This window comes from Microcebus murinus, chromosome 17 (assembly GCF_040939455.1).
Source record: "Microcebus murinus isolate Inina chromosome 17, M.murinus_Inina_mat1.0, whole genome shotgun sequence".
Classification (NCBI taxonomy): Eukaryota; Metazoa; Chordata; class Mammalia; order Primates; family Cheirogaleidae; genus Microcebus; species Microcebus murinus.
In genome coordinates, this window is record NC_134120.1 from 13,529,954 (window position 1) to 13,543,436 (window position 13,483).

The 13,483-nt window shown below is 38.1% G+C and overlaps 1 protein-coding gene and 1 non-coding gene across 2 annotated transcripts in view; both read right to left on the minus strand.

Moving 5' to 3' along the window:
* The window catches only part of CDH20 (cadherin 20), a 198,176-nt gene that overhangs the window by 26,430 nt on the left and 158,263 nt on the right, over positions 1–13,483 (minus strand). Inside the window, exons 5-6 of the mRNA XM_012774498.3 lie at positions 11,049–11,216; positions 6,577–6,764 (exon numbers count right to left, since the gene is read on the minus strand). Of these exons, the coding sequence (XP_012629952.2) occupies positions 6,577–6,764; positions 11,049–11,216 (356 nt within the window). The remainder of the gene's footprint in view (positions 1–6,576; positions 6,765–11,048; positions 11,217–13,483) is intronic.
* On the minus strand, positions 608–711 carry LOC142861798 (small nucleolar RNA U13). The gene has a single exon (XR_012912946.1). It is a non-coding gene; the product is annotated as a small nucleolar RNA U13 (small nucleolar RNA).

Here is a 13,483-nt window from a genome sequence, read left to right on the forward strand (position 1 = left end):
AAGCAGTCCATTTCCAACAGCCTGCCTGCCTCCCTTCTTATTAGTTAAAAGGCAAGGTTTTCATAAACATGGAAATCTGCCAGTCAGATTATGATATATTTGATTGACTAGTCTAGTTCTACCAATTTATTTATTCTTGCTCCCTAAATCTAGACATTTTTCTTTCCTGGTACATTACATCACATTCTCTTAAAATTCTTTTCTTTATGTATGAGTAACGCAAAGTGGACACTGTTGTTTATGTTAGGTTTGGGGTAGGCAAAATTTGTTTGCCCCTTATTTTTAAGTCATTTTTCTAATTTGGTGTGAAATTTGTACCTGTTTTTTAAATTGAGGTGAATTTACATATGTTAAAATTCATCTTTCTTAGTGTAAAGTTTTGCAGGTTTTGACAGATGTATTCAGTCACATGTCTCCCATGATAATCAAGCTGCAGAACTGTTCCATCACCCTTGTGACTTCCATCTCTGCCCTTTGTAATCAGCCTCTTCCCTCACACCAAGCCCATGGCAACCACTGACTCATGTTCTGTCCCCATTGCAAGAATGTCATATAAATGGAATCATTCAGTATTTAATCTTTTTTTTTTTTTTTTTTTTTTTTTTCACGTCAGACGGGTAATGTGCCGATGTCGTAACAAGGTTTGAGGGAGGCACATCTCACGCACGCGCGTGAAAACCCAATCATCACGCTCATGAACTACAAAAGGATCAGTATTTAATCTTTTGAGTCTGATTTCTTTCACTTAGCTTGACACATTTGAGATTCATCCCTGTTATTGTATGAATGAATGGTTTGTTCTCTTTTATTGCAGAGTAGCATTCCATTGTATGGATGTCTAACAGTTGATTTATCCATCCTCTAGAGGTATATTTAGATTGTTTCTAATTTTTGAGGGTTGTGAATAAATCTGCTATGAACATTTATGTACAGATTTATGTGTGAACATAGGTTTTCGTTTCACTTGGGCAAATACCCAGGAGTGGGATTGCAGGATTGTATGGTTAGTGTATTTTTAACTTTATAAGAAACTTCCAAACCAGTTTTCAAAATGGCAATACAATTTTGAATTCCCGCCAGGAATGTATGAGAGTTCTAGTTTCTCCACTTCCTTGTCAGTACTTGGTTTTGTCAGTTTTTCTGATTTTATCTATCCTAGTGTTTGAAGTGGTATCTCATTATGGTTTTAATTTGCACTTCCCTAATGTCTACTGATGCATCTTTATGTGTCTTCTTTTTGTTTTTTCCTTTTTCTTTCATCATATTATGGGGGTAAGGTCACATATATTGCCCTTGCCATCCCTACCCCCCCTTTATGTGTCTTCTTGAAGAGTTTTTTAAATATATTCTATATTCAAGTCTATTATCAGACGTAAAATTTGCAAGTATTTTCTCCTGATCTGTGATTTGTCTTTTCATTCTCTTAACGGTGTCTTTTGAAGAGCAGAAACTATTAATTTTGATGAAGTTTTATCACTTTTTCTTTTGTAGATTGGGATTCTGGTTTCATATTGAATGAATCGTTGTCTAATCAGAGTCATAAATATTTTTTTCCTATGTTTCCTTTTAGAAATGTTATAGCTTTAGTTTTTTTTTTTTCCATATAGATATGTAATCCATTTAGGTTTATTTGTGAGGTATAATCAAGATTCATTTTCTTTTTTGTATGTGGTACCCAATTGCCCCAGTACCATCTGTTAAAAGCAATAGAGTAAGTTTTTAATTATTGTTGAAATTTCTTTTTAAATAAGTTACTTAATGCCATTTAAACTATTTAAGATTATTGTCTTCCTCACTTCCACCTTTAAAAAGGCTTTTCCCTCTTGAATAGTTTGTGCTCTTATTATTTTAAACACGAAAGAATTGTTTATTTTTATATTCATAATAGTAAATCAAAGATTAGTAATATATGAGAACCCAAGTTCCAAATTCAAGAAATTTCCTAGAATTTGAGCACACAAAAAATGAAAAGCCATTATATTCTTAAAAATTGAGTCATGAAAGTTATGGCACAAAGTAGTCATGCAGCTTTAATTATTCATGAAGCAGAATTAAGTATTTTCTCCTCTGTTCTCAGAGCACAGGATCATACTTTCATTATAGCTCTTCTTATTTTATATTACAAATATTTCTTTCTGTGTTGATCTTCTTTTCTAGACTCAAGGGCAAAAGCTATGACTTGGTCAGAGTTTTTATTCCCCTGTGCCCAGCAAAACCTAAAACCTTAAAGGTAGCAAAAAATATTGTTACATTGAATAGTGTCAAATGTTTCTCAGTGTGAGTATTAACATGTACTGGTTGAGTGGTAATGTATACAGATTTTATGTTATATTTCAGTCATTCTAAATGCATATTTTTTCATTTTGGAAATGGGGTTGCTTCTCCAGTTGATGAAACCTTATAATTACTGTAGGCTCAACAGGAGATGACAGATGTAGCTGTTACTACCTGTGCAAGCCAGACCTGGTCAAGGGTGTCCATGTTGTTGTCCTTGCGTTGAGCTCCTCACATTGTTGGTACTGCATGTGTTGAACTTTCCTGCCTTCTAAAATGTCTTCAAAAAGATTGTTTTATGGTTTGGCCTTAAAACAAAAGGTGCATAGGCAGAATGGCATGGAAACATCAGCAGGAAGTAAAGCTGACATTGGTGACATCAGCAGGAAGTAAAGCTGACATTGGTGAATTAAGTTTGTCTAACTGTGTCTATAGGAGCTCTTTAAATAACTATAAACCAAGAAATAAGACAGCATTGTATCATTTAAGTTGGCAAGAATTTTTCTTAAATGGTGCATAAAACGATGAGATTTGTAATCAGTGGCATCTTAGATTTGATAAAATACAGGATTTTTGTTCTTTGCGACCTGGCTAAGAGGAGAATGGACTCTAGACAATTGATGCTTGTTGCTGGAAGATGGAAGACATGCTGAAGACTAGGAAATGGCACAACATCATGCTCATTCAGAGTAAAGAACATTCTGAAAATTGTATATTTCAAGTTACATTTTCAAGCATTTAAGAGACTGAAAATCAATTGATTGATTACTTAAAAGCTAAAAAGACCCAAGATACTGAGTAGTAATCAGTGTGGTTTTGTGAAGAGACCCAATTCTATCAATTCAACTTAATTTCTCTGTTTGAAAAAGTATGTGCTTTTTAGACAAATATTAATAATAGGCCTAAGGGAAATAAATCAAAAGCAGAACTTTTGTTTCAATTTTATATGACATTGTTAATGACAAAGTGGAAAGATGAGTGTGGATCAGACATCTGAGTGGATATTGTTCCAAAGGCATAGATTGAACAGTCGATAGTTTCGAAAGCATTTATCATATGTGATTTGTCCATCTATCCAGCTTATTGACTTTTTTCTTAATTCCATTTTCTGGTAGCTCACAAGTTCAGAAGAAAAATAAAAAGTACCTTGGCAAAACTGATATATGTTTTGATTAAACATGCATAGAATTTTAGTAATGACAATGAAAAATAGTGTTCTGTTTTAGGAGGTTTCATCTTTTCTCCAGGTAAAGGAGCTGGAGAAAAGACATCTTGAGATCTCTTTTAGATAATTCAGAATTGTAATAGCTAATAGGTTGTTTAAAACTAATGGCTTATAATAATGTCTAAACTATATTGTGATAATTTGACATAAATTATTAATATTATATAAATATTATCAATATTATTTTGAATTATCTAATATATTAAGATATAAAATAAAATTTCAGTATTGAGTACCCCAAAAATTCTTTTTCTGGTTGCTTAATTTTTTGAATAGAACTTTTGTAATAAAGAAACAATAATTATCCAAAACTTTGAGCTTTTACGTTATTTACAGTTATTAGTTGTGGTTACCAATGTATTTTATTATTTTATTTTTGTTTCAGGGTATTATGAGGGTACAAACATTTTGGTTACATTTTATGTCTTTGCCTTACCCAGCCAAGGGTTAGAGGCATGCCCTTCCCCTCTACAATGCTCACCGTGTCGTTTAGTTGTGAGGTTATGTATTATTTTTTACTTGATGCATGCCACATAGTAGATAGAGACATGTGCTTATGTGGCACACCAGATAGGTTTTGTTATTTTTGGTCACTTTTTATAATTCTAGTATGTATTATTAATTCTCAAAGAATGAGAATAAAATAAGAAATTATAGCATTTTAATCACACCCGGATTTATTTGGTGATTTAGAAGTTAATCTCAGCATTTTGCACTGTTTTGAGGTCATTGTGTGCTGGTTATAAAGATCTCTGGTTTGTGGAATTCTGGATACATCTATTGATTGCACCTTAAATAAATATAGAACAAGCATGTGAACTCATCCCTTCTTCTCTTCTAAAGCAGTGCTAATTCAGTTCTATGAAACATCATAAAGTTATAAACATACATTAACTTGTGCCACATTTTAAGTTATGACTTTGTTGCTTTTGCCAAGGTCATCAATGGCCTCCGTGTTCCTAAAGTCTGTGGTTAATTTCAATGTTCTTATTTGACCTGCAGCAGTGTTTGTCACAAGTGATCACTCCTTTCCCTGGGACACACTTTCTTCACGTCTTCAGGACACATGCTCCCTCTTCCCTCCCTGGTCTCGCCTCAGTCTCCTTGCTTGTCCTCACCCTTCTTGGGACCTCTTCATGTTGGGGTGCCTCAGGGCTCATTCCACTGTCCTCTTTCTGTCTATCCTCAGTCCCTTGGAATCTCATTGTGTTTTATTTGCTTTAAATGGCATCCCAAAATTTATGTTTCCAGCCCAGAGCTTTTCTCCCAACTCCCAATTCTTCTAAACCAAGCCATTCCACCTGTCCACTTGGGTGTCCAACAGGCACTGTTAGTGTGACCTGTCCAGGACTGAGTCCCAGTGCTTGCCCCCCTTGCCACCTGCTCTACTTAAAAACTTCCCTGTCTCACTGAATGGCAGCTCCATTCTTCTTATTGCTCAGTTGACTCTTCTTTCTTTCATATCCTCATTCAGTTTTTTAGGAAATCCTGTTCTATCAAAATACATATAAATTCTGACCACTTCTCACCACCTCCATTCCCAGTACCCTGGGCTAAGCCGCCATCATATCTTACCTGGATTATTGCAGTGGGTTCTCAATAGGTCTTCCTGTTTCCATCCTTGCTCCCTTATTTTTTTTTTTCCCAACACAGCCTACAGAGTAACTCTTTGATAATGAGAGACTGGTCATGTTACACATCTGTTAAAATCCTCCAGTCATTCTCCACTTAGAGTAAAAACCAAAGTTCATATAGTCACCCTGTATGGTCCTATGCAATCTGGCCCCTTTGTTACATTTCTGACCTCATCTCCTAAGAGTCTCCCGCTCTGCTAAGCCTTATAAGCTCCTTTGCTGTTCTTGAAACACAGCAGACATAGTCCCACCGCAGGGCTTTTGCACTAGCTGTCTTTTGCCTGGAACACGTTCCTCAATAGCTGCATGCTCATTCTCTTCTCTCCAGAGCTGCCATATACACTTAACTAAATTTCATTCATAGGGCACCTGCAATGTGCACTGCTAACTTGCCCGAACCTCTGCTGTGTCTCTGCTCACTTTAAGTCTTTGCATAAATGTCCCTTCTCTGTGAGGTCAATCCCAACAACCGAATTTAAATTTTAAATCATGTTGGCTCTCCTGATCTCACTGATTTTGTTCTGTTTTGTCCCTCTCCCATGGCAGTTACCACCTTCTGATATAATACTTTATTGTCTTAATTTGCTGTTTTGATTCCCCTTACTAGAATGTAAGATCCATGAGGGCAGAAATTTGGGGTTGTTTTAGTTACTCTCTATATTAAATGCCTAAAACAATACTTGGCGCACATAGTTGACACTCCATAAATAGTTGATGAATAAATAATTTAAGATATATCATGTTTTAAACATATTCAAAATAGAGAAAGAAGAGTAAACCAACAAGTTTTAAAATTAATGGATTTCTTTACATATATATTTACTAGGATGTTAAAGCTTACATTTTTAAAACATTTTATCTTGTAGCTGAGTGTATCCATATGTGCCTTATGTCACAGAAAGAATTGATAGCTTACATTCAAAAAACTTGGAACCTTATCACAAAAACAAGAAGTTTCACGTGATGTAACAATCATCGAGCAACTATGTTTGATAAAGCCTTTTCAAGTTTAATTAGCATTTATGATCTTTGAGAAGCAATTAAAAACTCCCCGCATGTTATTTATTGATTCATAAATAATATTATGGCTTGCTTTATTGTTATTTATGGTACAGTATGATGAAATGTGTGTATTCAAGTGTAAATACTGATCAAGTCATTATTAACATCATTAGAGAATTAAGCTACAACATGTTTTTAAGTGGCTAAGTAGTAGAAATTATATATTTATATTTTTATTATTAATATGACCTGGTACAACCAGTGTTTGCATGTAAGCACAAGGAGTAAGAGGGTGTTTTTCAAAAAAATTATAATAATAGAAAAGAGCTTTTATCAAGAAGATTTGAAGGAATACATAGCAGTAGTACAACAGTCCTTACCGGCATTTCATATACATTCAAAACACCCATGAAAGTGATTTGGAAAAAGAAGTTGGATTACCTTCTTTACAGTTATGATGCCGACTTGGAAATTGGGATCTGTGCTGATGTCAAAGGCGTCTGCACCATCTCCATCCACAATAGTGTATTTCATCTCCGCATTGATTCCTTCATCCAAGTCCTTGGCAAACACTCTCCCCACAGTGGAGCTGATTGGAGCTGATTCCAACACACTCATCTGATAATGTTCTACAAAAAAAAGCAAGAACATACACATTCTTGATAATCTGTCACTATAAAAAAATGCCTCGGCATTATGACATCATAACAGGCATGTTGTGCAAAGCATCTTTTTGTCGGTTCAAAAATTAAAACTAGAGTTTTAGAGATGAGAATTGAGGTCCAGAGAGGCTGAGCCAATGGTCATATTGATCATAGCCTGTCCCGGCTGTTCAACGAGGAAGAGTCAAAATAGCTCGACCATAATTCTAACAACAGGACAGGATGAAAGTGAAACTATTTCTCATCCTAGTGAATGCACCTTCAGAGTCATAGGAAGAAATACCTTGCTTTCCAGTCTTTCAGTACTTCCTAACGAACTGAAATATTTCCCAAAATGCAAATTCCTTCTGAGAAAGACAGAAAAAAACATGGTGGTCACAAAGTACATATTTATTCTGTTTACATTTCAAATGCCCATTTTCCCTTCATGGCCTGGCCAGTGTGCCGAGTACCTGTCTCTATGACCACCTGCTCAGAGATAATGGAGACCAGCGATCTACAAAGGAGGAACAGCCAGGGAGCGGACGCTCTACCAGCTCCATGTGTTGTCCCTCAGTGTGTCCTTGGACCTGAGATTGCCCACTGGCTGCCTCTTCATGGACAGACCCCTGAGGCTTCATAGTCTCTTGTTCTAGCATAAAATACCAAAAAAGTTCTCACATGTGTAAGAAGCTCAGAGCTGGTAATGTTCTCCTTTTTGACTTGAGATCCTGAATTTTCAATTAAGTTTAGTTCATTTTCATCTCCATGAAGTTATATCTTTGCCAACTTACCTTTTCTGGGGCTTAACTTTTTGACATTCTTTGTTATTTTGTCAATCATAATGTGATTGATGAAATCACAAAGAAAAATCATACAATCTCCTTTTCAATATGTACAAGGTCTCTTTTATTTTAATATACTTTGTAAACTATGGGAGAACTTGGGGTGTGAAAGCTCGAGATTCGTAAAGATTCAGGGAGGGGTGACAGCACCCAGCCAGCTCACGGCACCCTGCCTTGCACAGGAGATGAAATGATGCCCGTTCTTTACAAATACCAGCTGGGACATCTGTGATGTTTGTGCTAAGCTGGATTTCATGATCTCTTACCATTCACTCCCCAAGTTGTTGATGGATTATACTTTTCTATTGCAGAACTTTTGGGAAAAACAAGCATCTGCCTATAATTTTTCCCCACCCAGGAAAGCTATGTTTTGTGTTTAAACATACACATATAATTTCTACTTGTGATGTACTGTATTAGAAATAAATAGCTTGAGATCTTGATATTCCATTATATTTCATTCAATTAAAGATGTCTTAGGTAATGTAAGATAGTAGGCGTGTCATTTTGTCAACATCCCATAATCAGTTATGGTAACATTTGTGAAAAAGAAGCAAAATGGGATTCCTACAATGAGGAATCAGATGATGAATAAGGCAGAAAAGTATATCCAAGATAAGTTTAGGGTATGCCGAGATCATCTAAACATAGTTTTAGCCAATAGATGGGGAAATATTTAATGGCAAGATGAGACAAATTTTTAAAGTCCAAAAATAATGACCATTTTAGAGGAAGCAGAGATAATGCATAAAGAATGCTTAGAGACACAGATATTTAAATTACTTTATACATTTACATTTTGTCTTCTATGAAACATAATCTGTACTTTCACTCTATCCTAGATTCTCCATTATTACTGTATTGTGAAAAAATAGCAACTCAAAATGTATGCTTTGGAATGGTGTTAAGATGTTGGCTCAGGGGCAAGATGAAACCCCCAGTTATCCTTGTATTGTGTTCTGCTGTTGTGAAGCTGCCATGCTTGGGGTGGCATGACTCCCCTGTAATGTGTACAAATCTCTGTACTTAAGGAATAACTTGCTTCTCCTGCCTCTTCTGCTTCTACCAGAGATACCTGTCTAGTGTCAAATTTAAAATGCCAAATAGTTCAATGATGTTCAAGAATCTGTACCCTACAGTGTGTGCAGTGTGAACCATCTATGAAATAATAAAGATGGAACCCACAGGATCACCAAAGCAAGAAAAAGTCCATGCATGTGGTATTTCACAAACCATTCCATGGTGCTCTTGTGGTGTACAGTGTAGGATCGATCAACTCAGTAACCTGCTTACTCTCTTTGTGAAATGCTTCTCTACTATCCTGCCTTTTTCTACCATGAACACTCATGGGGACTTTGCGAATACCAGTTGCATGTAAATATTTGAGCTCTCTTTCTGTATTTACATCCATACTATGGAAGGTTGACTTGGTCTGGCTGATTTAAAATGCAGCTATTCAGCTGATAGTCTGGCTAGTCTGGCTTGATTCTTTCTGTTTCTAGTTTATTTATTTATTTTTTTCAACCTCATTTCCCTGGTTAAATTTTTCACCTGGAATTGTGTCTCCTGTTCTCATTTCTCCAGCTACTCCCTTCAGGCATCTGCTTCTCAAACCCACATCTCCATTCCAGGGCTCCGTTCCATAGTCAAAGCTCTATATATCCACCTTCCTTAGGGACATTCAACCTGATTGTCCTGCTGTCACTTCATATTCAAATCTGAATTTGTCTCCCTCCTTCGCTGCCACTGGTTCCATTATGCATCCTCTGTTTCTATTAGTAGCACAATCCTTCTCCCTGTCACTCAGACTTAAAGCATTGTCATCATCTTTGACTCCACCCTCTGCCTCGGTTCTCTTGGCAAAGAAATCAAGAGGCAGAAGTCCATGTCTTACTTGTCCCACTACTCTCCTCCTGCCATGTTTCCTTAAGTCTTTGTTGTTTTTTTTTTTTTTTTGAGACAGAGTCTTGCTTTGTTGCCCAAGGTAGAGTGAGTGCCGTGGCGTCAGCCTAGCTCACAGCAACCTCAAACTCCTGGGCTCAAGCAATCCTGCTGAACCTCCCAAGTAGCTGGGACTACAGGCATGCGCCACCATGCCTGGCTAATTTTTTCTATATATATTAGTTGGCCAATTAATTTCTTTCTATTTATAGTAGAGATGGGGTCTCGCTCTTGCTCAGGCTGGTTTCAAACTCCTGACCTCGAGCAATCCGCCCGCCTCGGCCTCCCAGAATGCTAGGATTACAGGCATGAGCTACCGTGCCCGGCCTCCTTAAGTCTTTATCAGTTCCAATCTGGACCACTCTAAATGCCTCCTAACACACTCCCTGCTTCTTGTCTCTGTCCTGGGCAGCCCATCCTATACATGGCTACCAAATTTGCCTCTCTTTATGTCTCTCTCTTGCTTAAAAACTTCTCTCTGGCTTCCAGTAGAAATACAGCACATTTATAAGAACAGGTCTCGGTTTTAGGGGCTTTGAACATAAAATGCCATCAGCAACTTTATTTCTAGGCCTTTATATATTTATATTTTTCTTACATGCAGGCTTGTTGTACTCAAACGCACTCTAGGAGAGCAGAGATCTTGTTTGTCTTATGCACTGCTCTGGGTCCCCTATCCTAGAATGATGCCTGGAACAAATATTTTTTAATGAATGAATAGCTTCCCCCTTCTGGAATGTTTTCCTTTCTGCTTACCTAAATCCTTTATATTCCTCAACCGTCTATTGAGTCCTCATCCTTCTGTGAGCCTTCCTTCTCTTGGTTTTATTGTAAAAGCATCATTTTGTGCTATGCAAGTGGCACACTAGTGCTGCTTATTGGCTTATTAACTTTTCCTGTGTATAGAATGTGTTCTCTGCAAGTGGATTTTAAGCTTTACCGGGGCAGGGACCAGGTTTCAAGCATCTTGTGCCCCTCGTGTTCAGAGCCCCACCGGGTGGGTGCTGTCCACAGCTTTGGCTTGGTTTGAGCGCATGCGTTCTCAACAGGTCAATGTCATCCTCCGGGGAGGGGGCAAAAATAAATTGGTTGGGGGGGGAGCATGAAAAAAAATTTTAGCTATCATAATAGTTTGTGGCCCACCAAAGTTCAACTCTATCCGGCAAATCTCATTCCTTAGTATTTAGTTTTATGTGGGGTGGGTGGGTGGGTGTGGCAATCAGGAAAAAAAATCTAAAAAGGCTTCATAGGGAGGAGATAGTGAAAAAAAGTGTGAGAAATACCCAAACATTAGTACTATGGGAAGCTGGGAGCCAGAAGGGGAATGGTTATGTGAGAATTGCATGGCGAATGTAGGAAAGGAATCCATGAATAATGGAATTTAACAAGGACACTCAGACTGGCCTTTCTGCAGCGCCACGTAGCAGGCGTGTCTCTCTGGCCTGGGCTCTGCTCGCCTGCGGCAGGTACTCAGGCAGGTACTCACTCTGGGGAAAGCGCGGGGGGTTGTCGTTGACATCCGAGAGGGTGATGTTGACCGTTGTGGTCCCGGCTAGTCCTCCAAGCTGCCCTCCCATGTCCTTGGCTTGGATAATCACTTCGTAGTATTCTTTGGCTTCTCTGTCCATGTTCATGAGCGCCGTCCTAATTACACCTGCAGGATAGAAATGACTGTTTATAAAAGCAAAGCCACTGATATAGGTTTTTTTTTTTACTCTTTTATTTTTTAAATATATAATATATGTACATATTTTGGGAGTATGTGTCATAATTTAATACATTCATATAATATGTAAAGATGAAATCAGGGTAATTGGTATATCCATCATCTTAAGTAACAGGTCTAGTTTTTAAAAGATCAGTTTCTGTGTTTCTCCCCTGGGCACTGTTAATGCCTAGAGGTGAGATGCAAGTCACCATGTTTTATTAAACTTGAGGTAAAAAATGCCAGCTTCAGAAAAAGCTCTGTGCTGAAACCGAAGGTGTGCTGGTTTCCGGTGGCGACATTACTGAAAGCAGCCAGGAGGTGGCAGCAATGGTTCTCCTACAGACCCGGGCACCCGCAGTCCAAGGCGAGTTCAGACTGCTGTGTTTCACCAAAGAAAACGGGGGGCTTTGGGTTCAGAAAACAAAACCTTGTATGTCTGCACATCTGTGCATTTAGATAATTCTCCTTCAGCTCTGCAGCCCCTAGAGCCCTTGCAGCGTGAATGACTCTTTTTTAGGTAACTCACTCCTTTTCTGCTTTGTCTGGCCTCCCCACTGCCTGTGAGCAGGGTCGGAATTCTGATTGGATTTTCCTTTTGTTATATATTCATTCTGTTTTGTTGTGTTCTCCTGTTTACCTCTGTGCTTTACTGAATTCCGTGAGCTAGGACATAAAAGATGTTCTGCTTCTTTTATGAGTTGTTTGTTTTTACCATGCGTAAGAAATGAACTTCCCCAGACACTGAGTAGCAGCATCTCGGTGTGATGATACGGTTTCACTTAAGAAGAGGGGTCTAAACCACAATCCATTGAAATGTGTTGTGCTCCTGCCAAGGATGCGCAGTAATGTTTTATCTGCCTTTTAACCCTTCCACTTAGAAAAGTTGACTTCTATACACTCCAGGCAAAGATTAAAGGCTTACTTACTGCAGGTTTACACTGTGACCCTTGGCTAAACAGACCTTTTGCATGGAGAGGGAAGGGACTAGGGACAAAAATCTGTCCACAGTTTACTCCCATAACGTATATATTGCATTTAGTAATAACATTCTAAAGTGAAATACACAGCATTGTCCTTTTTCACATGCCCCCTATGGGCACAGCAATGACTATCTTTTCATGTGTTTTTGACCTTAACACTACAAATGCCCCCTGGGAACTGTCAAAATTATGTAAGATTCTTCTTAGGATATAAAGGACACATTACTGTCTTCCTGCCTGTATTTTTCTTCCCTTTGGGAACCCCTCCATTGTCCCTGCCCCCATTAGTAGAATTGTTCAAGTTACTGTTTTATAGAAGTCCCTCACTGCAATCTTTTTTTCTTTCCTCCTACTAATTTACACTCTCTCACTTACTACTTTTATGATACAATTCTGAATGTGTCATTCCCCTTAGGACTTCTGGGGGAAAAATTCTATCAGGTTGCTATTAATAGAAATGTGTTTTTTCTCTTTCAAATAAAGAAGTGACTTTGAGTGTTCACCATTAACTTTGCTCTGAGGCTGTACGTTTCTTTATTCAAGTTCCTTGTTAATTACTCTTAGGTCTTCTATTTTCTCTTATATAAAATGGGTGTAATAATATTTCCTATATATTTTTCTAGTTCATATTAGGAGGCTAAAATATGGTAATGTTTCTGAAAGGATGTAACAAAGGAGAAAGCCTGGCACAAGTGCAAGCGAACGATGATATAATAATTACTCTGCCAAACTCAAGCAGTATTAAAGGGAATCATCATAGATTAAAACATAATTTCTGTAGTCAAAGTTCTTAGGTAAAATGGAAACAAACACAAAGAAACAAAACCCCCAAACTTCTCTTAGTCCTTTTCTGCCACATTGCTCCTTGCCCATTCACTTCTCCCTGCCATCCTCCCTGTTGGAGCTGCCCAGTCAGGACCTGCCTTTTGGGGGGGCCACATCTCGTGTGCTGTTTCCCCCTCATCAAGGCCTGTTTTCCCCAGTAACCATCCATTCCAGCCTTGTTCTCTGCTTGCTGCAGAGGCTGAGTGGAAAGAAGAGCTGATCACACGTCAAGGATCCTGTCTCCACGAGATGAACTTTGTTAGCTCACGTTTCCCGACTTCCTTATCCATTAAGCTAATGGTGATGGACTGGAGGATTCCCCTAAGGCTCTTTCTAGTTCCACAATCAATGATTCTGTTCTCTGGGGAGCCCAGGTGAATGTGTCAGCCCTCTCAAGTCATCGTGGAG